Raw genomic sequence first — 26,351 nt, forward strand, 5'->3', positions numbered from 1 at the left:
TTGATATTTGAGTAAATCGTCTCATGTTCAGCCATTAGAGAACCTTATCCAGCAGCTGCTGTCTGAAGTCTAAGAGTTTTCTTGTCAACTATGAAGTAGACCTCTATCTATATGGTGGAGCAACTTGGGGGCGCAATATTATTGGCTCACCACGCTAGTCAAACGGCGTGGCAAGCTGCTAAGATAGGATTAAAGGCGAAAATCAGGTTCGTGCCCGGTTTCTCGCCTCTCATAATCTCACTGGCACTGCTTTACCGGTGAAATCAGCCTCGCTGTTTGTTTATACAATGCATCCACATGACTGGTCCCCCACTAAAGCAACCTGATATTTAATCGTGTTTATGACAGACAGTACATTAACTTGGTTCAATTAACATTCTGCTTTTAAGTCCTGGTGAAATAGAGGCAGGAATTGTGCTTTTATTCCACCACATTTCTAACAACTGATTTTTAAAATATCAGTGGAGATCCAAACATCACTGCATGGACTTAAACAGTTAGCTCTTCAAACTTAAAAAATATCTTCAGAAGAGGGCAATATATTGACTTCAATCAAGGTACAATCCTTGGTTAAGGCCAAATAACTTCTTTCTCCATTCAATCATACGCGCATTAAAAAAAATGACATGGCCTGAAAGATGAAATGATCATTGTTGTTTTCAAAGCATGGTTTGTGTTCTTAATATTAAAGCCCTTGTTGTTTTATTTATTCTTTGATTGGATGTGGGACATCGCTAGCAAGGCCAGTATTTACTGTCCATCCCTAATTGCCCCCAATGCTTGCTGGGCCATTATGGAGGACAGGTAAAAGTCAACCACATTGGCATTGTCACTAATCTACTGAGGCATGTTATGATTGATTATCCATGACATACTAATATTGCATTTCATGTAGACATCCTCAATTGGACCCAAACGGCCTCAAAAAAACTTGAAATTCAACAACTTTATTATTATTATGTCATTTAAGGAGGGGTTTGACAGATTTTTAATTGGTAATGGGTTGAAGGGTTATGGGGAGAAGGCAGGAAAATGGGGATGAGGAGCATATCAGCCATGATTGAACGGCAGAGCAGACTCGATGGGCCGAATGACCTAATTGTGCTCTTATATCTTATGAACTTATGTGATTATGAGGAAACCCGAAGGTGAACCAGATGAACCTCGGTTAAAAGCAGATTACTGCAGACGCTGGAATCTGAAACAAAAACAGATTCTTGTTTCAGGTAAACCTTGGTCTTTCTTCATCCAGTATTTTTTAAGTTCCTCTGAAAGTATTGAGCTCAGCCAGTGAGAACTCCAGATCGTTAAAAATTATGATCAAATAATCCATACTCATTTCAGTTAATGATTGTCATGCAGATTTAACATTGTACGAGATTTCCCTTTCCTCAATGTGGAAGCAAAAGCTTACCATCTATAGCAAGTTTTAGGTCTGTCAGTGTAATTCTCACTCTTGCAATAACTCGTTGCATTCGATCAATTTCCTGACGTAAGAAGATGTTCATTGGCTGGATTGCACCCAATTTCTGAAGCCGAGCTTTCACCTGCAAAAATCAGTCAAAGTAAGATTTATTTTATTTCAGCATGTGACACAAAGCATTTAAAAGCTGCAGACCTTTTTTTAAAAATAACATTTCCTCTGTTCTACTCACATAAATCTTTATCATAGTATCCCTACAGTGCAGAAGGAGGCCATTCGGCCCATCAATCCTACACCAACAACAATCCCACCCAGGCTCTATCCCTGTAATCCCACATATTTACCCTGCTAATCCCCCTGATACAAAGGGGGCAATTTAGCATGGCCAATCCACCTAACCTGCACATCTTTAGAGTGTGGGAGGAAACTGCAGCACCCGGGGGAAACCCATGCAGACGCGGGGAGAACGTGAAAACTCCACACAGACAGTGACCCAAGGCCGGAATTGAACTCAGGTCCCTGGCGCTGTGAGGCAGTAGTGCTAACCATAGTGCCACCGTGCCACCCAATACTTGTAAGTAAGTAATACTTGATATGAATATGAAGATATTTTGTGAAATAATCATCAAGAAAGCTGAAGCACATTGTCAATATGAATACATTTCCCTGGTCTTACATTATTTGTTGATTGTTTAAAAGCAGGTTTTATTGTTGTGCCCTGGGAGAACTGTACCTTAGAGAGAGGTAAAACTGCTAGATATCATATTACAAAGTAATTCAATCATTTCCTCCAAACATTATGTATCTAATAAGAATATTTGCTGTATTAAGCACCCAAGTGTATAATTATGTCAAAATTTCAGTGCATTTAATTTAATACAGACCCAAATAATATGGAAATTAGTGGGTGAAAGATTCTACAGAGTAAAGCAATCTACTGTAAAACTTAACAAAGTTACCAATTAGTAAGATCATGCAAAATGAAACTTACTTCATATTTTAAAAATAGTTACTTTTTAATTGCGGTATATAATTTAATACCAGTAAAGTGGCAAAAGATCAGTATAATGTTGCCGATTAACATCCAAAGTCTCAAATTGCAGCAGTGCGCACATTGTGGAATCACTGAGGGCTGTTGGCAACACTCAATACCATGGAAGCTGAGACCAATACTGCGAATAAGTTTAATTTTCTTCAGTACTGAATCTCCAGGCATTCATCAGTACTTTACATCAAAATAAATTGCACAGAAGCTATACTGAAGTATTGCACACCAGTGAAGTTAAGTGCCATGAATCCATTCACCCTTCCAGCTTATGGTCTACCATTATGGGAAGTAATTGGACATTCTTCAACTTTCTGTCAGATATTTGGTTAACATTTCAATGGTTCTGTAGCATTCTGATGTGCAATATGAGTAAGAAATGTGATTATTCAAAAACAAAGTTTTATTATTAAGAGTTTGAGTTCAAATGTAACCTTTTCTCTAACAAGCAAGTGTATGGAAGAATGGCTGTGATAAAATCATACTGTCCATGTTAAAATTACCCAAATAAATAGTGTCGGAAAGAGACGAAAACAAGAAAATCCAATTACTGTCTATGATTACATGTCTACTGTACTACATGTACTCATACTGTCTGTGATTACACTATGAATATGGGCGGCACGGTAGCACAGTGGTTAGCACTGCTGCTTCACAGCTCCAGGGACCTGGGTTCGATTCCCGGCTTGGGTCACTGTCTGTGTGGAGTTTGCACATTCTCCTCGTGTCTGTGTGGGTTTCCTCTGGGTGCTCCGGTTTCCTCCCACAGTCCAAAGATGTGTGGGTTAGGTTGATTGGCCATGCTAAAATTGCCCCTTAGTGTGCAGGTTAGAGGGATTAGCAGGTAAAATATGTAGGGATACGGGGGTAGGGCCTGGGTGGGATTGTGGTCGGTGCAGACTCGATGGGCCAAATGGCCTCTTCCTGCACTGTAGGGTTTCTATGATTTCTATGATGATGCCCAAAGTGTAGAACCATATAAATTAATTTCCTTATCTCTGACCCCACTTACGTGCTCAAAGAGCTCAGTATACTTACTTATATATAAAATGCACTTTGAGTTGTGCCAGATTATTCCCTTCTCCTCAACAACCTAGCCCAGGCTACTTTCATCTAAAAATACTCACAAGAACAGCATCATTGGTTGGCCAGTTCTAATTTTCCCTGCAGTCTGCGGATTACCCTTAAAGCTCAGCTGAGATTGGGAATAGATATGTATGGAGTCATTTTATGGAGTCAGGTTAACCACATGCACCATGCAATGTGATCAATATAGGAAATTCAGAAAGACATTAGAGGGAAAATGAGTACAGTGGCAGATAACAATTTAAAAAATCATGCTTGTAACGGATAAAGGATCCTAAATGATGCTAAACCATAGATGTTTGCAAAACAGGAAGAGGCTATTGGGTCCAATATCTCTCTCCCAGCTCTTCATAGCAATCTAAAATGAGGACGGGCAGGAAAGCGGAGTTGAGGCCAAGATGAGATTAGTTATGATCTTTTTAAATGGCAGAGCAGGCTCGAGGGCTGAATTTCCCACTCCTAATCTTAGTTCTTATGTTGTTATTTCTTTATGTTTGTCCTCTATGCTCTTGTTTATAAAATCTCAAATTCTGATTGGCCTTTTTTACAACTTCTACTTGCAGTGTATTAGATATTTGAATCCAAGTTCTCTCTATACTTCAATACACTTGTGTCTTTTCATTAAGCATATGTACCAATTCTTTATTTTTATCCAAAAGTCTTTATCTTGCACTAATTCACATGAAATTGCATCTTCCAATTGCCTGGGAAATCTGCTAACCTGTCTGATGCACGATATTACTCACGAGGCTTGAGATGCTCAAGGAAATAAAGGCTTTTATTTACTATTACAATGAAGCTACCATATATAGTACACGATCCCAGACTGAGGGGTCCTAGACAGAGCAGTGACCTTTATACCTCTCCCAGGAGGCGGAGCCCGACTGGGATGTACCATAATAACTATAATACAGGTAGAACAGCCCAACCCTAACCCCAACAGTAACAAGTAGAACAACCCAACCCTAACCCCAACAGCAACATATATACAGACTCGTAGTACTGGCCAGACCCTGGCTCAGTACTACCTGGTGGGAACCAATGATGGTTCACCACACTGTCTATATCTTGTTAAAATGTTATTGCCCTCCTCCTTATTTTTATAAACCTCCTACTTCCATATCATTCATAATTTTTGAACTAGTGTTTCCTGTATCCCAGTCCAAATTGCTTATAAATGCTAAGAATAAAAATCTACCCTCTGGCAGACACTACTTCCAAACCTTCTCTCGTCATTTCCCTCAAATATTTGGTCCCCAACTATCATTCACCCATACACCAATAATGGGCAGAGTAGAGTAAGAACAATATAATTAATAAACAAAATAATAATCTTCTCCAAGTAGTCATGAGCAAGCACTAGTGCCCTCCCTAAATAGGAATAATTCAAACAGAATTAACAATCTTAGTATCAATGATTATGGTAATAAATTAGAATACTGGACTAGGTCATTAGTTCAGGGCAGCATGGTGGCACAGTGGTTAGCACTGCTGCCTCACAGTGCCAGAGACCTGGATTCAATTCTGGCCTTGGGTCACTGTCTGTGTGGAGTTTGCACATTCTCCCTGTGTGCATGAGTTTTCCCGGGTGCTCTGGTTTCCTCCCACAGTCAAAAGATGTGCAGGTTAGATTGATTGGTCATAATAATTGCCCCTTAGTGTACCAAGATGTGTAAGTTAGGGGGATTAGCGGGGTAAATACATGGGGTTAAGGGGATAGGCCCTGGGTAAGATGATCTATCAGAGAGTAGGTGGCAGACTTGATGGCCGAATGTTCTCCTTCTGCACTGTCAGGATTCTATGGAAAACTGAAGTTGGAATTCTACAAATTTGGTAATCTGCGGGCTAGCATGAAAACAAAATGACCATGAAAGCCACTGAATTATTGTAAAAATCCCAAGTGGTTCGGGGATGATAATATAACAGCCCTGCCTGATCCAGCCTGCATTTTATGCCAGCCCTACATTGTGTATCCAACAGTAAGCTCATCTGAGATGACTGAGAAACCAATGCTGTCAAGATGAAGTCCCATTGCCACCTTCTTAGGGCAGCTCGGGATGGGCAACACGTGCACACTTGCCAGGTCACCCCAAGGGGAAAATATGAAAGAGCTCTAAATCAGGCAGAAGGGACTCAAAACAATTAAATTATAATTAATGTGTACAAATTTCTAGAAGAATGGCAGGTAATCTCTCGTCTCATATCAGTATCAACTGTAAACTTCAAAGTCACCCATATAATATTAAGATAGTAATTTGTAGCTAACATGGGGCGATCTTGAGCTCGCCCTACATGCCAATGCCGGTGGGGGCTCAGGACCCAGAAGGTCAGAGTTCTTGCCGAGGAGATTACAATTTTGGATCTTCCCCGCCCTTCACTGGTGACATAATCAGGTTCACATCATGGGTGTGAACCTGATTTACATACATTTCCACATATTTAAATGTTATTAACATGCCCCCTTGCCAGATGTTGACTCCCCTGCAATGATTTCAAACTACGCCGACATGATGTCACCTTAGTACGGTTTACAACAGGTTCACTCAGACGTGAACTTGTCGGGATCCCCCCGAGGGCATAAAGGTAAGTATAGCCCCTGGGGGAGAGGGACATGGCCAGGCAGTGGCCTGGCAATGCCCCTGTCTCTTCCCTTGGCACAGGTTGGTACAGCCAGTTTGTCACCATGCCAATGCTAACCTGGCAGTGCCACCCTTGCAGTGCCACCCGAGCTTGCCAACCCAGAATTTCCAACCTGTGCCAAGTGGCAGATCCCAATTGGAGGGGGGAGGAAATTCATTTATATCTGGTGATGGGCCAGAATGGATGGGGGAGCATGGGATTCCGGCAATGACCTTCTGGGGAGGGGGAGCTGGGTGTAGGCTCTGACTGCGGTGAGGGGGAGTGGGAGAAGGGGCCGATGATCATGGGAGGTGCGTGGGAGGGGTGTCAGAGTTGGATGCGGCTCCAATAGGGGGGTGGCATGGGGAGCCCCCTTCGACCTCTGTGGTGGGCTAGGGAGGGCGGGTATTGCTGTTCTGATTGAGGCACCCTTTAAAGATAGCACCCTGATCTTAGTGCAGCTCGATTTTGCTGGCATGTTGAGGCCCCGCCCCTTGTATGATGGCGTGAAACATGGCCCCTTGATTTTTTTCAGTAGAGTGTCGTAAGATCTAGAAAGAAAATATGGACATATCTGGTTGTTTCTCACTGGAAACAGCACTCTGCCATTTTTGGGGAAGATTTCGCCCACAGATTCAGAAAAAAAAATCCTATCTGATCAAATGACTAAACATTTTTGAGAAATTCGCAGCCCCAAGTATATAATGCCCTTTATAGTCTGACAAAGTTTCACAAAATAGATTGTTACTTGGGTTTAACATGCTGAGGGTTTAAGAAAACTCATGGGAATAAATCAGCAATTAGGATAAGCATGGGTAGCAGCAAGTGCTTGTTATGGGATGAAGAACGGAGGAAGGGTGGAAAATAATGAGAATTCCCTTGGGATCTGTGTTGGGAACTCGACTGTGAGTAATTTTATTAATCCTGAATTCAAACTACTCAAACGTGAAGACGATACCAAAATGTAATGGCTGTAGTTGGACCACGCTTAGCCTACTTTGTCCAGTTAAGGGACAAGGGAACATATTCAGAAGCACAAAAAAAAATAATTTAGCTGCAAGACTAATAGACTAGAGTTATGAGAAAGGAATTGAAGTTTTTCAGTCATGAGAGGAAGTGACTGAGAGATAAAATTGAACAAAAGAGGAAAAATAAGTCCAAAACTCTATTTCAAACTAATCCATTACAGTAGGACAAAAATGATAGTTTCAAATTTCAAATTCAAATTTTGGATAGAAAGTGAATTTCAGACTGATGTTGGAGTAGTCTTCTCAACACCAGAGAGTTAATAATACATGAAATACATTTCCAGCTGTAACAGAAAATGAAACGCATGGAGTCATTTAAGAAAACAGACACTGTGAAAACTGTCAGATCTTCTTTCAGAAGAATGAGTTAAGATGAATGGAATGGCTTTCCTTACCCATATCTATCCTGTAATTTGTCAAGTGTTAATTTCAACTTTAGATTACTGTACAATCGTGAACTCATCCCAGCGGCACGGTGGCACAGTGGCTAGCACTGCTGACTCACAGCGCCAGGGTCCCGGGTTCGAATCCCGGCTTGGGTCACTGTGCAGAATCTGCACGTTCTCTCCATGTCTGCGTGGGTTTCCTCCGGGTGCTCCGGTTTCCTCCCACAGTCCAAAGGTGTGCGGGTTAGGTGGATTGACCATGCTAAATTGCCCCTTCGTGTCAGGGGGGCTAATTAGGGTAAATGCACGGGGTTATGGGGATAGGGCCCGGATGGGATTGTGTTCGGTGCAAACTCGATGGGCTGAATGGCCTCCTTCTGCACTGTAGGATTCTATGATTCATGTTAAGAATGTCTGTGATGTGCTGAAGTTAAAGATTTTTTCATTGTTTCACCTCAAAATAAAAGTGAAAAATCTGCGGGCATTAATGCCTTACCTCATGTGGAATATAGTCTCCTGGTAGTTTTTCCAACATCTCATTTGCAAGGCGTTGGACAATGCTTTCTCTGGTTTCTCCTTCACCACCACCACTGTCCTTAGGCTGAATGTTCACGATTGTGTTTAGGGTCTCATTTGCCATATTAGTCTGATAAGTTATATCTGCATTTGAATGAAGCCCAAATACCTACAAAAATAAAATAATTTAAATACATATTTGCGTTCTGTTACATAGTTTAGAAAAGTAAACCTCTGTTTTATTCCCATTTATGTTAAACACAGTAATTGAGAATATGCAAACATTTTGGCTTCATTCTATAATGAATGATACACGACTTCAACCACAATTAAATACCCAAAATTGAAAGAGATCTAAGCAGTTCAGATGACTCAGCTTGCAACATGCTCCATGTGTTAAACTACCATAGGGCCCCAGATAACAAAGCAAAAACATGCTGCACTATCACACCAATTAGATTAAAGTAGATTAATGGGTAGCCAGAAGCCCAATAGTGCTGATGAGAGGCCTGGGCCAGGCCACATGTGTATTCAGCCAGTAGGTGGAAGATCATCTTCCTGCAGCAACACACTGGCTCTGTGAATCAGCAATATCAAATTATCTGGCAGGTCACAGGTTGGAAGAAGGTAGACCTGAAGGCATTGGGGAGAGGGGGACGCCAAGTAACAGTGGCTGGTATTCTAGCTCTCAGAGGAAGACTGGGCAGAGCATGTGCTGTGTGCCCCTTCCCAGTATCATCTGATAGTCCATTTAAAGATGAGGCAACAGGCAGGTTTATGCTTAATTTTGCGGGATTAGACCCACTTTTGGTTATTTAAGCTCTAGAAACAGCACAGAAATGATTATCAGGACTGATCTCTAGTGGTAAAGATTGACAACATTAAAAAGAACGGAAGAAACACGATATTTCAGTCTTAAAAGGGGAGACTTTTAAGTGACTGTCTTAACATAGAACATAGAAAGCCACAGCACAAACAGGCCCTTCGGCCCACAAGTTGTGCCGATCATATCCCTACCTCTAGGCCTATCTATAGCCCTCAATCCCATTAAATCCCATGTACTCATCCAGAAGTCTCTTAAAAGACCCCAACGAGTTTGCCTCCACCACCACCGACGTCAGCCGATTCCACTCACCCACCACCCTCTGAGTGAAAAACTTACCCCTGACATCTCCTCTGTACCTACCCCCCAGCACCTTAAACCTGTGTCCTCTCGTAGCAACCATTTCAGCCCTTGGAAATAGCCTCTGAGAGTCTACCCTATCCAGACCTCTCAACATCTTGTAAACCTCTATCAGGTCACCTCTCATCCTTCGTCTCTCCAGGGAGAAGAGACCAAGCTCCCTCAACCTATCCTCATAAGGCATGCCCCCCAATCCAGGCAACATCCTTGTAAATCTCCTCTGCACCCTTTCAATGGCTTCAACATCTTTCCTGTAATGAGGTGACCAGAACTGCGCGCAGTACTCCAAGTGGGGTCTAACCAGGGTCCTATAAAGCTGCAGCATTATCTCCCGACTCCTAAACTCAATCCCTCGATTAATGAAGGCTAGTACGCCGTACGCCTTCTTGACCGCATCCTCCACCTGCGAGGCCAATTTAAGAGTCCTATGGACCCGGGTTCGATTCCCGGCATAAGATGTCACCATGTTAACTACATAAAGGTGCATAAGATGGGCGGCACAGCGCCAGGGACCCGGGTTCGATTCCCGGCTTGGATCACTGTCCGTGTGGAATTTGTGCATTCTCCCTGTGTCTTCGTGAGTTTCCTCTGGGTGCTCTGGATTCCTCCCACAGTCTGAAAGACGTGCTGGTTCAGTGCATTGGCCATGCTAAATTTTCCCTCAGTGTACCCGAACAGGCGCCGGAGTGTGGCAACTAGGGGATTTTCACAGTAACTTCATTACAGTGTGAATGTAAGCCTACTTGTGACTAATAAACAAACTTTTTTTTAAGTGAAAAGTGTAGTAAAGGCATGTATGGGAAGTAATTCTACAGAGTAGGACAGCAGAACACAGGAAATGGGATGGGGAGCGGAATTTAAAAGAGCAAGGGTGAAGTGCTTTTTTTGTGCTAAACAGTGACCAAATCATTTTGGATAGCGTGGTGATGAAAGGCCTAGAATTATATAAGATACAGTGGAAGCTATGAGCGGGGAAGAACATCATTTGATTATTGTTGGATGAGTCTCCACCTGTCTTGTGAACAGTAAACTCAAAATATACATGAAACCTTTTCACTGGATTCACTTTGAAATTTCATTCGCAGATGGACAACCAAGCGCATGTCAGCAGACAAACAATATATAAACCTGGATTTTTATCCTTGAAGGGGAATTGCAAGTCAGGCCATTTCCCAACATTGTGATCCCACCTCTTGCCTGGCATTGGCCACTTACACTATTTTCATGGTTGGGCGGGGAAGTGGGGGAATAGAGAGACTGGAATTAGGGCCATTGCTTCCTGAAGCAGGCCTGCGGTAGGAGTAGAGGCAGATGGATGATGAGGCTGGCAGGTTAGAAGGCCTGTCTCTGTTCCTTGGGACATAGGTCCAATTCTGTAAATAAGTGTTGGGCACCCTAGTCCTCACCCCATGCACCTTCATAGTCCTTCCCCCATGCTCCCTACATTTCCCCACGCCCACTGACTTAGTATCCACGATGGACAGAACTCATGAGCTATGAGACTTTGGAAATTTTTGAGGTGCTCATGAAATTGTAAACACAAACAGCCATTTAAAAACCTCTTTTTAAAAAAAGCTTCGTTTTCTTAGCATCTCATAAAATGATCAAATGTACAGCCATTCAAACTCTACTTGGGGGAAAAAGACTTAATGATCTTGTGGTCATAAAACTGTCAAAATAAAGAAACACCCTTCAAAAATCTCTTTAAAATGTCACCATGTTAACTACTCAAAAACTGTCAATAAAAACAAAAATCATACTCCCATCAACAGGTGTGTCATAAAACCATTAGTTGCATTTGGAACTCAGTCAAGCATTCATAATAAGAATCCATTGCACTGTATAAGCAACCCTGCTGTGTGCGATTCATTAAAGGGTTTGAAACTCAGCCAAACATTCATAATAGGATTCCATCACAACAAAATATCCAGTGCTGAATGAATTAAAACCTTTGATGTCTTTGATAGACCTCAGCTACCTGTTCAACATTTGAAGTATGGGAACAGATGCTGAAAACACTAAGGGTGGGATTCTCTGAAAAAGTGTTGAATTCACATAAAAACTGGAGTAAATCCCGCTGGTTTTTCCAGCAGGATTTTCAAAATGAATCTCCCACACTCTGTGCACTGCAGAGTGCATGAGCATGAATCTCATTAAAAATCAAGGGGCAGAACCTATTCCCACTGAAGAGACCGGCAGCATACCGCTGAATGAGCCACTGCACATGTGGCAATTTGTCATAGCGCATGCGCTGTACTCCTCACTGCCGACCCCCTACCCTGGCCTGCCTCGATCTCTCCTCCCGACCCGGTACTCCCCCACAGTCCCGGCCCCCACCGCAGCTCAGACCCCCCTGACAGCACCAATGCCCCCCCTCCCCACAGTTCTAATCATCCCCCCCCCACCCCCGCAGCTCAAAACCCTCCCACAAGTCAACTCCTGCCACACCCCAATGGCCAGCCCCGATTGCTGACATCGCTCCCTCTGTCATTGATTCCAGTGCAGAGTGGCGGTGGGACTCCCCACTCCCACCCCTACCAATCTCTCCCCCAAGAGTCCCCGTCCCTATAGGCCCCAGCCCCCCTCTGGTCCCAACCCCTTGGTACTGCCCGATGCCTGGTGGGCAGTACCAAGGTGCCCCCTGGGCATTGTCACTTTGCCCCTTGGGCAATGCTGGGGGCCAGGCTGGCACTGCCAAGCTGGTAATGCCAAGGGGGCACCCCTCCTTACCCCTGACCTCACTCCAGCAGGGTCGGGTCGCCCAATTCCCTGTTGGTGGGGAGCAATTTTAAACTCCGCTGGAGTGAAATACTCCTGGTGTGTGTGTGTGTGGGGGGGAGGTGTGGGTGGTGACTGAAGTCTCCGGGCTCGCTAATGAGATTTAAATCCTCATCTATGTAATTTTCACAGCTCTGCGCCGATTTCTGGCGTGGAGCTAAAGAAGCTAGAAATCCGGCAGCCAGAGACTTGCGTAGGCTGTGGCACCCAACGGGAAGCCTGCTACATGGCCCAGCAGTGCAGCGGGTGGGAGAATCGCCCTCTAAATGTACTGTAATGCATCTGAACACTTTAACAATGCTGGCTAACAGAATAATCACATACCTTTTCCTAACAAAACCCTTTCATTAAACACTATTAAAAACATACCATATCTTGCAGCTTACATGGGGAGGTGATAGCCTCGTGGTATGATCGCTAGACTATTAATCCAGAAACCCAGCTAATGTTCTGGGGACCCGAGTTCAACTCCCACCACGGCAGATGGTGGAATTTGAACTCAATAAAAAATATCTGGAATTAAGAATGTACTGATGACCATTCATTGTCGATTGTCAGAAAAACCCATCTGGTTCACTAATGTCATTTAGGGAAGGAAATCTGATGTCCTTACCTGGCCTGGCCTACATGTGGCTCCAGAGCCACAGCAATGTGGTTGACTCTCAACTGCCCTCGGGTAAATAGGGATGGGCAATAAATGCTGGTCAGCCAGCGATGCTCATGTCCCATTAATGAAAAAAAAATGTTGACCTGGCATATAGGATAACTCAATTTTCTTGGCCTTAAAAATGATGTCTTTGCTTGTACTTGGCATATAAGTCACTCCCCTTTTCAGCCATGACATGCTATAGTCGCATTGGTAGTCAGCCTCAATTTCCACTCACAAATGGATGTTTTATTTACTGGGTGCATGGGATCAAATAGACGATATGGGCAAGACCTAAATACAAGCCCACGCAGAGCAGATCCCATATGGTGAATGACAAAGATGGCAACCAACATACATGCTGGAAGTTTATTTTATACTCTGCATTTAAGTTAACCCACATTTTTGAAGGGATTTTCTAGATGTCAAATGTTGAGGTATGTGTCAACATCTACAGTATTTAACTTAACACACATCAGTATATTATGACATGTGAAGTTGTCAAAACTTTACCTGTCAAAGACAAGACTTTCCCCATGGCTCATGGCTCCTCTGAGACGTTGTCAACTATGTCTCTAACCAAAACAGACCCAACACCATGGAAATAATGGGATGTTTAAATGTCTACTCCAGCAATTGAGTAGACAAGGGCATGGTTACTGCTTTCAAGTTTCCTGCCTGCACATTTAAACCAGGGCCAGAAAATCCCACATGGTGGGAAAGGGCTTGGGAATTCTAGAATTGGGTCCTGCCTTCCGTTTTTAAATCTCACCTGCCTCTATTCCAACATGGCTGAGACATGAAGAACCAACCCAAAATATCCATTATGTAGCCCTTCCTTCCATTTCTTGCCTGATGGCAGTATTCTAAAAAGTTATTGGCCCAGATTATCTGCCTTCTGGATTATTACAGACCAGACGTGTGACCCAAGGTGCATGCCACAACCTCGTGGAAGACTTGATGAGCTGACTCTGTGGGAATTGTGTGGAAAGCTGGAACTTCTAATGAGCAATTTCCCTGCTCCTCTGGACCCCAACTCTGAGTTAGAGTCAGAGACATCAGACAGATTTGCAGTACTTACTTGAATAGTTACCCAGGACATGTTGGACAGAAAACATCCCAGTTTAACTCCTGGGTAACTATACAATTGGCCTCCTGAACACCCTGACCACCCTGACTCTCCTTCCACCTCCTGAATATCTCTCTAACTTCCTGACTACCCCACAGATCCCCCAACATCTCCCACCCAAACATGATATCCACCCACCACCCAACTCCGCACCGACCCAACCTGACCACTATCCCTTGACTTGACGAGCCCCTAACACTCTCCGATACAATCTGATCAACACTCAACCTGACAATCCCTCCAACACACCTATCCACTCACCCACTAGCCACCTCACCCACCTGCCATCCTACCCAGTTACTTAACCCACTTTATCCACTTGCCTCATCCATGCACCCACCCTATCCATTCACTAACATTCACAATGGACACTGGACTCATTTTTCAATAGCTAGAGCTGTAAAACGTGGGGGTGATGGGCTTGGGTGTGGGGGCCAATGTAGCTGATGTAGCATCTTCATTGATTCTCTTTGCTGCTGTCTATGTGGTTTTGCTGTGCAGAGGGAGTTCTTTTGCATCATGGATTGGAAGTCTGGTATATTTAAAGATATCCAAGTAAGTGGGTGGCTTTCTGTCTGATCATGTTAGATGCAGCAATTTTGACTTTGATCAGAAGATTTGGGCTAATGTCATTTTTTTTCTGTCAGATGTTAAACTAATGAGCTTGTAAATACTTAGCTCGGTCCCCCTTTTATAAAGGGGTATTATGGATTCAGTCAGAGGCTGAATTATACTACAGTATTGTTATACAGAATACTTAATAGCAAAGAAAAAGAACTGATACCTTTTTCAAAAGTGCTATACTCGAACAAATTCCAAAAAAGGACAATTTACTACCTCTACCTGAACAGCATTTTCCATTACCCTTTGTAATTTCATTAACTAGTCATGTTTTCCATTTATTTGTGTTGATCCTGCCCAGAAGCACAGTTGCTGAAGTCTGGGACGTGAACAAATAAATGCATTAAAAATAGGAGATCAGCTAAGCCATTCTTAGAGACTAGAGGAGGTATGTATTATTAAAAATGCCGAACTTTACATCAGGTAGAATTTTATCTTGACAAGCAAAATTGTGAATACCTCAGGACTATCAACCAGCGGCAGACTCTCAATATAATGCAGGATATCTTGAACTGTCTTGCCTTGTGGAATAATATAATCTTTGTAGAAGCAAAATTTATCGGTGAACATAATTTCTCCAAACCACACGCTTGCAAACGTATTGAGCAGTCGCTTGTCCAGATCGTCTGTTACACGTCCTCCGTACTGCACCTCCCCCAGCATGTAGCGCATGCAGTTCCAGTTCACACCTCGCTTAATGTCCATTTCATCCAGATGGTTCTGCACAAACTGAACACTGGCAGTAAAATCCGCTTGATTAAACTCATATGGAATATTCCACCCAAGTGGACCAAACTTACGTCTTTCCTGCAGATATTAATCGGAAAAAGGAACTAGAATTACTAGATACAATTAAAAGACATACATTTTTCATGATCTTTCAAGACATCTCACAGCACTTTTAAGTCCAATGAAGTACTTTTGATGTGTTGATACAGTTGTGTTGTGGAAAATACAACAGCTAATTCGCACAGCACAATCCTTCAAATAGCAATGTTATAATGCCCAGCTGATTGTTTCACTTTAATGTTGTTGGTTGAAGTGTACATATTGGCCAAGAGACTTGGAAGAACTTCCCTGTTCTTCTTCAGATAATGCACTGAGGCCTTTTACATCCAGTTGAGGGGCAGTTGGGGCCCAGAGTTTTGCACTGGAATTGTCTTTATTGTGCTTCACATTTTTATATATTATTTCTTTCACTAATTGAAATTTTACCATTGGAAAAAACAATGAAGAAAACTGAAGTACAAAAGCAAATACAAAATCAAAGATTGGGAGCAACACAGATTGTGGGTGAGATTTTCACCAAAACCGAAAAATTCCACCTGAGGTCAACGGATCTTTGCATGGTCCACCCCCCTGCCGGCTATGATTCCCGTGGCAGGCAGGAAGGGAAAACTCCCCCCTGTGTATTCCAGGAGATAATGATAGGTCGGTATTCTCACTGAACTAGTAATCCAGAGGCCTAGAATAATGCTCTGAGAACCCAAGTTCAAATCCCACCATGACAGATATTGAAATTTGAATTGAATAAAAATATGAGATTTGAAGTCTAATGATAACTACGAAATCATTGCCGATTGTCATAAAAATCCATCTGGTTCACTAATGTCCTTTAGGGAAGGAAATCTGCCATCCTCACATGGTCTGGTCTACTTGTGACCCCAGATTAACAGTGATGTGGTTTACTCATAAATGCCCTCTGAAAAGGCCTAGCAAGTTATTCAATTCAACGACAATTAGGGATGGGCAATAAATCCTGGCCAGCCAGTGTTGCCCGCATCACTAAAGTTCCAGCTGTCCCACTGTCCTCACCATGAATGTTATAAGCTCATACTTCTAGAAGCTATTGGGGGTATTCTCTAGGGCTGCTATCTGCAGCTGGGATTCCCAATGGCGGCCATCAAACAAGTCTGATCACTTCTAATTCAAATTAATTTAAATGTCATTAGCAGGTTTGAGGCCAGTTGCTCTGGCCGGACAAGCAGCCCTGGAGAATAGCCCCCGATAACTTCTAGAAGTATGAGTTCATGACATTCATGGTGAGGACAGTGGGGCAGCTGGAACCTTAGTGACTAACATTGTATCCCCTTAGCATTTCAAGAATTGAGAAAGAAGCTGAGGGATGGTTGAGAAAGAGGGTCAATTTGAATCTAATCAGGTAAAGTAAGCGAAACAAGTGAAGAGTGGGACTGTGTCCATTACACTGTCAACATTATTATGATTATGCAGCTCTTTCTTGAGGCCTTTGGAGACCCCCGGTGGTCAGGAAAGTGGTTGGGCAATGCCCTGGCTCTACCCCCTACCACCTTGGCAGTGACTCCCTGGCAGTGTCACCTTGGCAGTGTCATCTCTGGCAGATTTAATTAATTTGAAGAATGATTAGAGGAGAATTAAGAAGAATGTCTTTCACCCAGAGGGTGATAGAGATCTGGAAGTCACTGACTAAGAGGGTGGTAGAGCTTCAAGCCATCATTACATTGAAAAAGTACTTGGAGATGCATTTGAAGGTGCCACAATTGAAAAGGTTATGGAAAGTTGTGATTAGATTGGACAGCACATTTTCACCCAACAAAAGTATGATGGGCTGAAAGGCCACCTTCTGCACCTTAAATTCCTAAGGTCCTATGAAATGTAAAAGAACCATAATTCACAAACAGTGTAGATCTGAGTGTGTTATCACAGACTGAACAAACAAAATTATTAGTAGAATTCATTGTGGATGCTTAGATAGTCTATTTATATTATATACTAGAGTGCTAGCTGAAATCACAGGTAATCATTAAATTAATGCTGGTCTGTAATCTATAGCTCCAAATTGAGAAGTGATCATTCAAGGTCATTTAAGAGAAATGTAGCTTTTGTGGATGCATAGGCAGCATAAAGCTTTCACACTGATTAAATGCTGATATTTACATGCTCCTGATGAATTCAGTTATCAGTATCTCACAACATTTTAGTGGAAATTTCCAAAGGCAATTGGACATGTATTTGAACAGGACCAATTTTCAGAACAATGGAGGAAACGTTAGGGTGTGTGAGAGATCTTATGTATGTTTAGCCCTGTTTGTTTCAGTCTATGCAAAGACTTCATTTTAAGATATTTCTGCCAATGCAACTAACTCTGCTAAATTGACTGCTTACTTGACTACATGTAGAATTAGAAGGCTAAAGGCTAGCTGAAAATGACTGCATTCCTGAAGGGTATACAATTCAGGCAAACAAGATTTTCATAACCATTGCTGCAAGGATTGTTTTTCTAAGATGTAGACAGCCTGAGGAAAACACTTCCAATAACAAGATAACGCTTGAAATATAGTTTGGATTTCAGCGTGTTTTTTTTCAGTGTTTGTTTTCGAGATCAGTTCAGTGCATTCAATCTCAGTACAGCGTCTGGCAGTAAAAGCCAAGTTCGCTTCTACTTTTCACTTTTGTCATGTTAATTTTAAGTTCTGTTCAATAAAAGGAAACCATTTTAAAACTCATATCAGTGCTGTCCTTGTCTATTCAAACGAATGAATGGATCCAACCGCGTGCAAGTAAATTGGACAGCTCTTTCAAAGAGCCTAGTACAGACTTAGCAGCTCTGCTGTGCTGTAAGAGTGTGATTCTATAACAACATTGGTCTTATCATACAGTTTGAGTCCACAGGAACATTTGTTCCTGGAAATAAGTCACCAGTTCATTAGGGGTCATAGCCAATCTTGCCTTATTTAACTTTTGACATCTAAGCCCTGTTACTATTCTATGCAAGTTACTCCCCAGTGGAAACAATTCAATACATTACTCTTGTACAGAAAAAAGCCTTCAGTTTACCGGGGAACTCAACAGAAATTCCCACTTACTGACTTCAGCTGGCATTTTAATGTATATTGCCAATTCTTGTAAACATATTAGAAAAGGTCATGACAACATATTGGGACTGACTACGCAGCACTTTCAATAACACGAGGCAGAAAACATAGCTTATTCAAATGTACCTTTTGTCTCACTGATGATTTGCTGAGATATTGGAATAGATTGTTGTCTTTAATGCATGGCTGTTAAACATCCCCTAAGCAGAGGACAGAACAATAAATCTGATGGGGAGCTCATATGCCTGTGATAGAAGCAAGCTAAATTTGCTATAGATGAAAAACCAGGCTGGTTCTGTTACTGGAAATGAGAGATTAGTGTACAGACTTACATTATAAATGTGCAATAATTCTAACAGGAGTGTTATTGCATTGATTTAATTGAATTGGGAGGTTTAAATTTGTTCATTACAAATGGAATTGCATCATAAATTACGTTCTAATGAATTAGAAGAGCTGTACCTGCACAGTTGTGTGAAGGAAGGCCACAGCGTATAACAAAGGTTTCCACTGTGGCATATTGCTGATATCCAGTTGTTCCTGGGATATGCTGTTGTAAGTACGTTTCAGACCAGCTTTTACACCTACACATTTACAAGAATACAAACAAGCAATGAAATGATTACTTTAGTCTTAGGTTTATGATACAAGAAATGTACCAGGAACTATCTGAATTAATGTCACTCATGAGAAAAGTGAACTAAATGCCACTGCTTATTTTGTCACCTTTAAAACCCAGGCATGTAAATTGCAAATAATTATTGTCGTTATTTTTCTTGAGTCTAAAATATAATATTCTTTCTGCAACACTCAAAATTGAAATTGACATGAAAACACAGATTTCACAATATGCACTTCTGAAATTTAAACTCTCAAATTCAACAAGATATTTATATCATGAAATTGTCTTTTCACCCTTAGAACTTAAGAGCTTTTACAGTATTGGAATAATTCCAGTTAATAGATTCTCTCTTAATGCATGTTCAGTGGAAGAAAACATTTGTTTTGGCACTAATCAATTCCTATACACCAGGAAAGGACACCATTAATTCACCTACATTTAGTGTAATTTTCTTCATTGCTTGAATATTATTTTCCCACTCATGTAAATGGATGAGCTGTCTCACTATTAAAGATGCTATATAACTGCAAGTTCCCCGACGGATTATCATAGAAACAGTCCCTTTAATGCATTTCATGTCACTGTACTATTTGAGTAAAATCATCTCAGTACGTACAATATATGGAGGCTTATTCTATATTCGAACATGCTTACAGTGGTGTTATGCAGATTTAGTTTGTTTCCTTGGAGGCAGGCAGTGCCACAGACCAACGTTCCACACAGGTTTCCACAGTGACTTTATTGGGGAATGCTGCATGGGTTGCGCAAGTAGCAGTCTGTGGTTCTCTTTGTCATGATGTGGAGATGCCGGTGTTGGACTGGGGTGAACACAGTAAGAAGTCTCACAACACCAGGTTAAAGTCCAACAGGTTTATTTGGTAGCAAATACCATAAGCTTTCGGAGCGCTGCTCCTTCGTCAGATGGAGTGGAAATGTGCTCTGTAACTTGATTTTGTGTCTCTGTGCACTGTTTGAGAGCACATTTCCACTCCATCTGACGAAGGACCAGCGCTCCGAAAGCTGATGGTATTTGCTACCAAATAAACCAACAGGACTTTAACCTGGTGTTGTGAGACTTCTTACTGTGTTCTCTTTGTCTCCAGGGAATCATTACAGGTTCACATGGCGCTATCTCAAATGATGCTACATAGATTTTTTCCCCCTATATCTTTGTTCTGGGGCTCAGGTAGACAAATCCAAATAAAATGATAAAATGAAAAATTTGTGTAAATATGCTAAAGCTCAAACCACTCCCAAGTCTGAGAGAGAAAAGTCAAGAGCTTCATATGTACATTCAAACAGGTGTATGAACATACAAAAGGATGAGAAAATACAATCTATTCCATTAAGTCAGTCCTATCTAAACACTACCACCTCCCACTAAAAACCTCCTCGGTTTAGGAGAAGATCAGGGAAATCCTTTTCCTCAATCGAGCAAGCTGCAGGACTCTGCAGAGGTCCATGAACATCATTACTCCCAGCTGCTCAGCCAGCACCTTTCATAACTTCAAGGATGAGATTTCTCTCCTCGGGTAGGTCAGGACTTCTGAATGGCAACCCACCTCAGGCGTTCCCTCTACCAAATTGAAAATTGCTCATACAAAGTGGGCAACTGATGAAATTTGTACAATCATAGAGGAGCCCTATGCTGCATAGGAGGGAAATAAGAGTGCCAGACAAGAAGATGGAGAGTTTGATTTGATTTGATTTGATTTATTATTGTCACATGTATTAACATACAGTGAAAAGTATTGTTTCTTGCGCGCTATACAGATAAAACATACCGCTCATAGAGAAGAAAACGAGACACTGCAGAATTTTAGTGTTACAGTCATAGCTAGGGTGTAGAGAAAGATCAACTTAAGGCAAGGTGAGTCCATCAAAAGTCTGACATCAGCAGGGAAGAAGCTGTTTTTGTGTCAGTTGGTACGTGACTTCAAACTTTTGTACCTTTTTCCCGAAGGAAGAAGGTGGAAGAGAGAATGTCCGGGGTGCGTGGGGTCCTTAATTATGCTGGCTGTTTTGCCAAGGCAGCGAGAAGTGTAGACAGAATCAATGGATGGGAGGCTGGTTTGCGTGATGGATTGGGCTACATTCACGAGCTTTTGTAGTTCCTTGCGGTCTTGGGCAGAGTAGGAGCCATACCAAGCTGTGACACAACCAGAAAGAGTTCCTTATACGTAAAGGGTCTTTTTTATGGCAATGGATTGAGATTGAGAGCTTTCCACCAATGCTCTAGAAAGTATTGCCACCCCTCTCCTACCAGTTACTGGAATTAACAATAGCAGCATGGGAAGGCAGAAGAATCAAGCCTACACACTTTTATTTAAATGCCGCAGGGCGGTAAAAATACTGATGACCATTTAGCCTGCTGGGCCAGAATGAGGGAAGTATAGCTCAGGGTAAGAATGGAATAGATCTCCCAGCCAGGTATCTCATCATTGGATTGCCCTTTTTCAGGCAACCCAAAACTTTCACCTCTCTCAGGAACTTCTCCAGCTCTCGAGAAGATTTGCTGAGAATCCATACTCATCTAAAATATCAGCAATCTTTCCCTGGGGCATATTGGTCCCTCCCATTCAATTGCTCAGGTTATCTTCAAAACAGGACTTCAAAAACAATAATCCTGCAAATTTTGTGTCACTGGGATTAATTGTAGCACTGTGATGACTTTAATCAGGCAATTGACGTGGGCCTATTAGAATATGACCTCCCTGATTAAGGGCCCCTCAAAAGAAGTCCTCAAAAGATGTCCCTGATTAAGGGCCAAATTGATGGGCCAATCGGGGAGCCTGTTGCTTTGTACTTAACCAGGCGTGTCAGTTCCTCTGGGACTCCTAGTGTAGACTGCTAAGTGAAAACACTCTGTATGCTGCTGTCAGACTTGTAAATAAAGGGATTTTGGTGAAGGGACTTCTGCCTCTGAGGGCTTATTACAAGCACTATCAACAGAGCATAGGATTTTTAAATTTTATTTATTCTTTCACAGGATGTGGGCATCACTAGCTAGGCAAACACTTATTTCCAAACCCTAACTGCCCTTGAGATGATGATAGTGAACTGCCTCCTTGAACCGGTGCAGTACATGCAGTGTAGGTACGCCCACAGTGCTGTTAGAAAGGGAGTTCCAGGATTTTTACCTCATGACAGTGAAGGAACAGTGATATAGTTCTAAGTCAGGATGGTAGGTGAATTGGAGCAGAATTTGCAGGTGGTGCTGTTCACATGCATCTGCTGCCTTCGCCCTTTGAGGTGGGAGAGGTCGCATTTTGGGAAGATGCTGTCAAAGAAGACATGGTAAGCTGCCGAGGTGCATCTTGTAGGTGGTACATAATGCTGCCACTGTGCACTGATGAAGAAGGGAATGAATGCTGAAGGTGTTGGATGGGGTGCCAATCAAATAGGCTGCATTGTCCTGGATGGCACTGAGCTTCTTAACTGTTGTTGGAGCTGCACTCATCCAGGCAAGTGAAGAGTATTCCATCATACTCTTGACTTGTGCCTTGTAGATGGTGGACAGGCTTTGGGGAGACAGGAGGTGAGTTACTCACTGTAGAATTCTCAGTCTCTGTCCTACTCTTGTTACCACAGTATTTATATGGTTTGTCCAGTTCAATTTCTGGTCAGTGATGATCTCTAGGGTGTTAATAGTTGGGATTTAACAATGATAATGACATTGAATGTCAAGAGGAGATGGTTATATTCTCTCTTATTGGTGATGGTCATTGCCCATGTAGCATGAAGTTACTTGCCACTTATCAGCCCAAACCCAAATGTTGCCTAAGTCTTGGTTCAACTGAACACTGACTGCTCCAGTATCTGAGGAATCGTGAATGATGATGAACATTGTGCAATCATCAGCAAACCTCCCTCCTTCTGTTCTTATGATGGAGGGAAGGTCATTGATGAAGAAGCTATTGAGATGCTTAGGCCTAGGACATTACTCTGGGGAACTATTGCTGTGATATCCTCGGACTGAGATGATTGATCCCCAACAACCACAACCATCTTCCTTTATGCTCGGTTTGACTCCAACCAGTGGAAAGTCTATGTCCGATTCGCACTGACTCCAGTTTTGTTAGACCATAAGACATAGGAGCAGAATTAGGCCACGCGGACCATTGAGTCTGCTCCACCTTTCAATCATGGCTGATATTTTTCTCATTCCCATTCTCCTGCCTTTTCCACATAACCCCTGATCCCCTTATTAATCAAGAATGTATCTATCTTTGTCTTAAAGACACTCAATGACCTGGCCTCCACAGTCCTCTGTGGCAAAGAGTTCCACAGATTCACCACCCTCTGGCTGAAGAAATTCTTCCTCATCTCTGTTTTAAAGGACCGTCCCTTTAGTCTGAGGTTGTGCCCTTTGGTTCTAGTTTTTCCAACGAATGAAAACATCCTCTCCATGTCCACTCTATCCAGGCCTCGCAGTATCTTGTAAGTTTCAATAGGATCCCCCCTCATCCTTCTAAACTCCAACGAGTACAGACCCAGAGTCCTCAACCGTTCCTCATACGACAAGCTCTTCATTCCAGGGATCATTCTTGTAAATCTTCCCTGGGCCCTTTCCAAGGCCAGCACATCCTTCATTAGATACGGGGCCCAAATCTGCCCACAATACTCCAAACAGGGTCTGACCAGAACCTTATACAGCCTCAGAAGTACATCCCTGCTCTTGTATTTGAGCCCTAGTTAGGGCTCTTTGATGCCACACTTGGTCAAATGTTGCATTGATGTCAAGGGCAGTCACTCTCACCTCGCCATAATTCAGCACAGAGCACCAGAACTTCCTGATTACATGGATCAGCTACTTAGTGAATTGGCCAGCAGAGTTACTGGGAATCCTTTGTGCTTTACTTTACTATAGACAAAAATGTACTCCATCACAAAGGGACATAAAGGCACAGTGATCTTTCTATTATGCCAATAACAGGTGGTCAAAGTCTATTCTACGAGCATTAAGTAAAGCAGAAACAACTTCAGTCAATTCCAGTACAGATATTCCCAGTTTTGATCAATTCCACTGCTGTTAACAATCCATTACTGCTACCATTGACTCTTGGAAAAATACACAGTTCAGTTTTTTATAAGTAATGTGCACCCAGAGGCTGCGCATGCTTTGGAAGTTGCTTCTGCTCTATAATAATACATTCACTGTGGTGGAAATCTAGTTTAGCTGCATAAAAGGTTTCCAAAGAACAAAGAACAAAGAAAATTACAACACAAGATCAGGCCCTTCAGCGCTCTGAAGTCTGTGCCTATCATGATGCCCAAACGAAACTAAAAAAAAAACCTTCTGCCCTTACCCAGTTCATATCCTGCTATTCCCTCCCTATTCATGTACCAATCCAGATGCCTCTTACATGTTGCTAATGTTCCTGCCTCCACCACCTCCTTTGGCAGCACGTTCCAGGCACCCACCGCTTTCTGCGTGAAAAACTTCCCCCGCACATCTCCTTCTCTCACCTTGAACCTGTGCCCCGTTGTAATTGACATTTTCACCCTTGGAAAAAACCTCTTTCCACCCACAATCCAAAGATGTGCAGGTTAGGTGGATTGGCCATGCTAAATTGTCCCTTAGTGTCCAAAGATGTGTAGGTTTGATGGATTAGCCATGGTAAATGTGTGGGGATATGGGGATAGGGTTGGTGAGAGGGCCTGGGTAAGATACTCTGTCAGAGAGTTGGTGCAGAATCGATGGGCTGAATAGCCTCCTTCTGCACCATAGGGATTCTGTGATTTTATCCACCCTGTCCATGCCTCTCATAAGTTTGTTGACCTATATCAGGTCTTCCCTCAGCCTCCATGTTTCCAGTACAAATGATCCTAGTTGATTCAACCTCGCCTCATAGCAACATCCTTGAGACCAGGCAACATCCTGGTGAACCTTCTTTGCACTCCTTCTGGTAGTTTGTTGATCAGAATCGCACGCAATACTCCAAATGCAGCCGAACGAAGGTTTTAAAGAGCTGCAACATTATTTCCCAACTCTTGTACTCAATTCCCTGGCCAATGAAGGCAAGCATGCCATATGCCTTCTTAATCACCTTGGCAACCTGTGTTTCCATTTTTAGAGAACTGTGGTCCTGCACATCCAGATCGCTCTGTATGTTAATCTTCCTAAGGGTTTTGCCATTAACAGGATAATTTACACCTAAATTTGATCCTTCAAAATGCATCACCTCGCATTTGTCCAGATTAAACTCCATCTGCCATTTCTGTGCCCAAGTCTCCAATCTATCTATATCCTGTTGTATCCTCTGACAATCCCCGACACTATCAGCAACTCCACAAATCTTCGTGTCAGCCGCAAACTTACTAATCAGACCACCCACATTTTCCTCCAGATTATTTATATATACGACAAACAATAGAGGTCCCAGCACTGATCCCTGCGGAACACCATTAGCTACAGATCTCCATTCTGAAAAACACCCTTCCACCGCTACTCTCTGTCTTCTATAACCAAGATGTGGAGATGCCAGCGTTGGACTGGGGTAAACACAGTAAGAAGTTTAACAACACCAGGTTAAAGTCCAACAGGTTTATTTGGTAGCAAAAGCCACACAAGCTTTCGGAGCTCCAAGGGGCTTGAAGGGGCTTGGAGAAGGGGCTTGGAGCTCCGAAAGCTTGTGTGGCTTTTGCTACCAAATAAACCTGTTGGACTTTAATCTGGTGTTGTTAAATTTCTTATTCTATAACCAAGCCAGTTCTGTACCCATCTAGCCAGCCCATCCCGAATCTCATGTGATTTTAGTTTTTGTACCAGTCTGCCATGTGGGACTTTGTCAAACGCCTTACTAAAGTCCATATAAACTACATTCCCAGCCCTTCCCTCATCAATTATCTTTGTCACCTCTTCAAAGACCTTCCCTGTACAAAACCATGCTGCCTATCACTAACTAATCTGTTTTCTTCCAAATGTTCATATTTCCTGTCCCTCAGTGTCTTCTCCAAAAGCTTCCCTACCACTGACGTAAGGCTCACCTGCTTTTAATTTCCTGGATTATCCCTGCTTCCTTTCTTGAACAAGGGAACAACATTTGCTATTCTTCAGTCCTCTGGAAGCTCGTCTGTGGTCAAAGAGGATGTGAAGATATCTATTTTCTTCTCTTGCCTCCCACAGTAATCTGGGATAGATCCCTTCGGCCCTGGGGACTTGGCTACCTTAATGGAATTTAGGATACTCAACATTTCCTCCTTCGATATATTGACATTCTCTAGAGCGTTCACACACCCATCCCTGACCTCAGCATTCGTCATGTCCTTCTCCTTGGTGAACACCGATACAAAGTACTCATTAAGGATCTCACCCACTTCTTGTGGCTCCACGCATGACTTCGCTCCGTTGTCCTTGAGTGGGCCTACTTTTTCTCTTGCTACCCACTTGCTCCTAAGGTTCACCAGGATGT

General features: G+C 42.6%; 1 protein-coding gene across 1 annotated transcript in view; it reads right to left on the reverse strand.

The window, feature by feature from the left end:
- Window positions 1–26,351, reverse strand: part of dnah5l (dynein, axonemal, heavy chain 5 like) — a 327,807-nt gene that overhangs the window by 36,001 nt on the left and 265,455 nt on the right. The window contains exons 69-72 of the mRNA XM_078200347.1: window positions 18,777–18,898; window positions 14,920–15,267; window positions 8,084–8,272; window positions 1,415–1,547 (exon numbers count right to left, since the gene is read on the reverse strand). Of these exons, the coding sequence (XP_078056473.1) occupies window positions 1,415–1,547; window positions 8,084–8,272; window positions 14,920–15,267; window positions 18,777–18,898 (792 nt within the window). The remainder of the gene's footprint in view (window positions 1–1,414; window positions 1,548–8,083; window positions 8,273–14,919; window positions 15,268–18,776; window positions 18,899–26,351) is intronic.

Source organism: Mustelus asterias, chromosome 2, assembly GCF_964213995.1.
Source record: "Mustelus asterias chromosome 2, sMusAst1.hap1.1, whole genome shotgun sequence".
Classification (NCBI taxonomy): domain Eukaryota; kingdom Metazoa; phylum Chordata; class Chondrichthyes; order Carcharhiniformes; family Triakidae; genus Mustelus; species Mustelus asterias.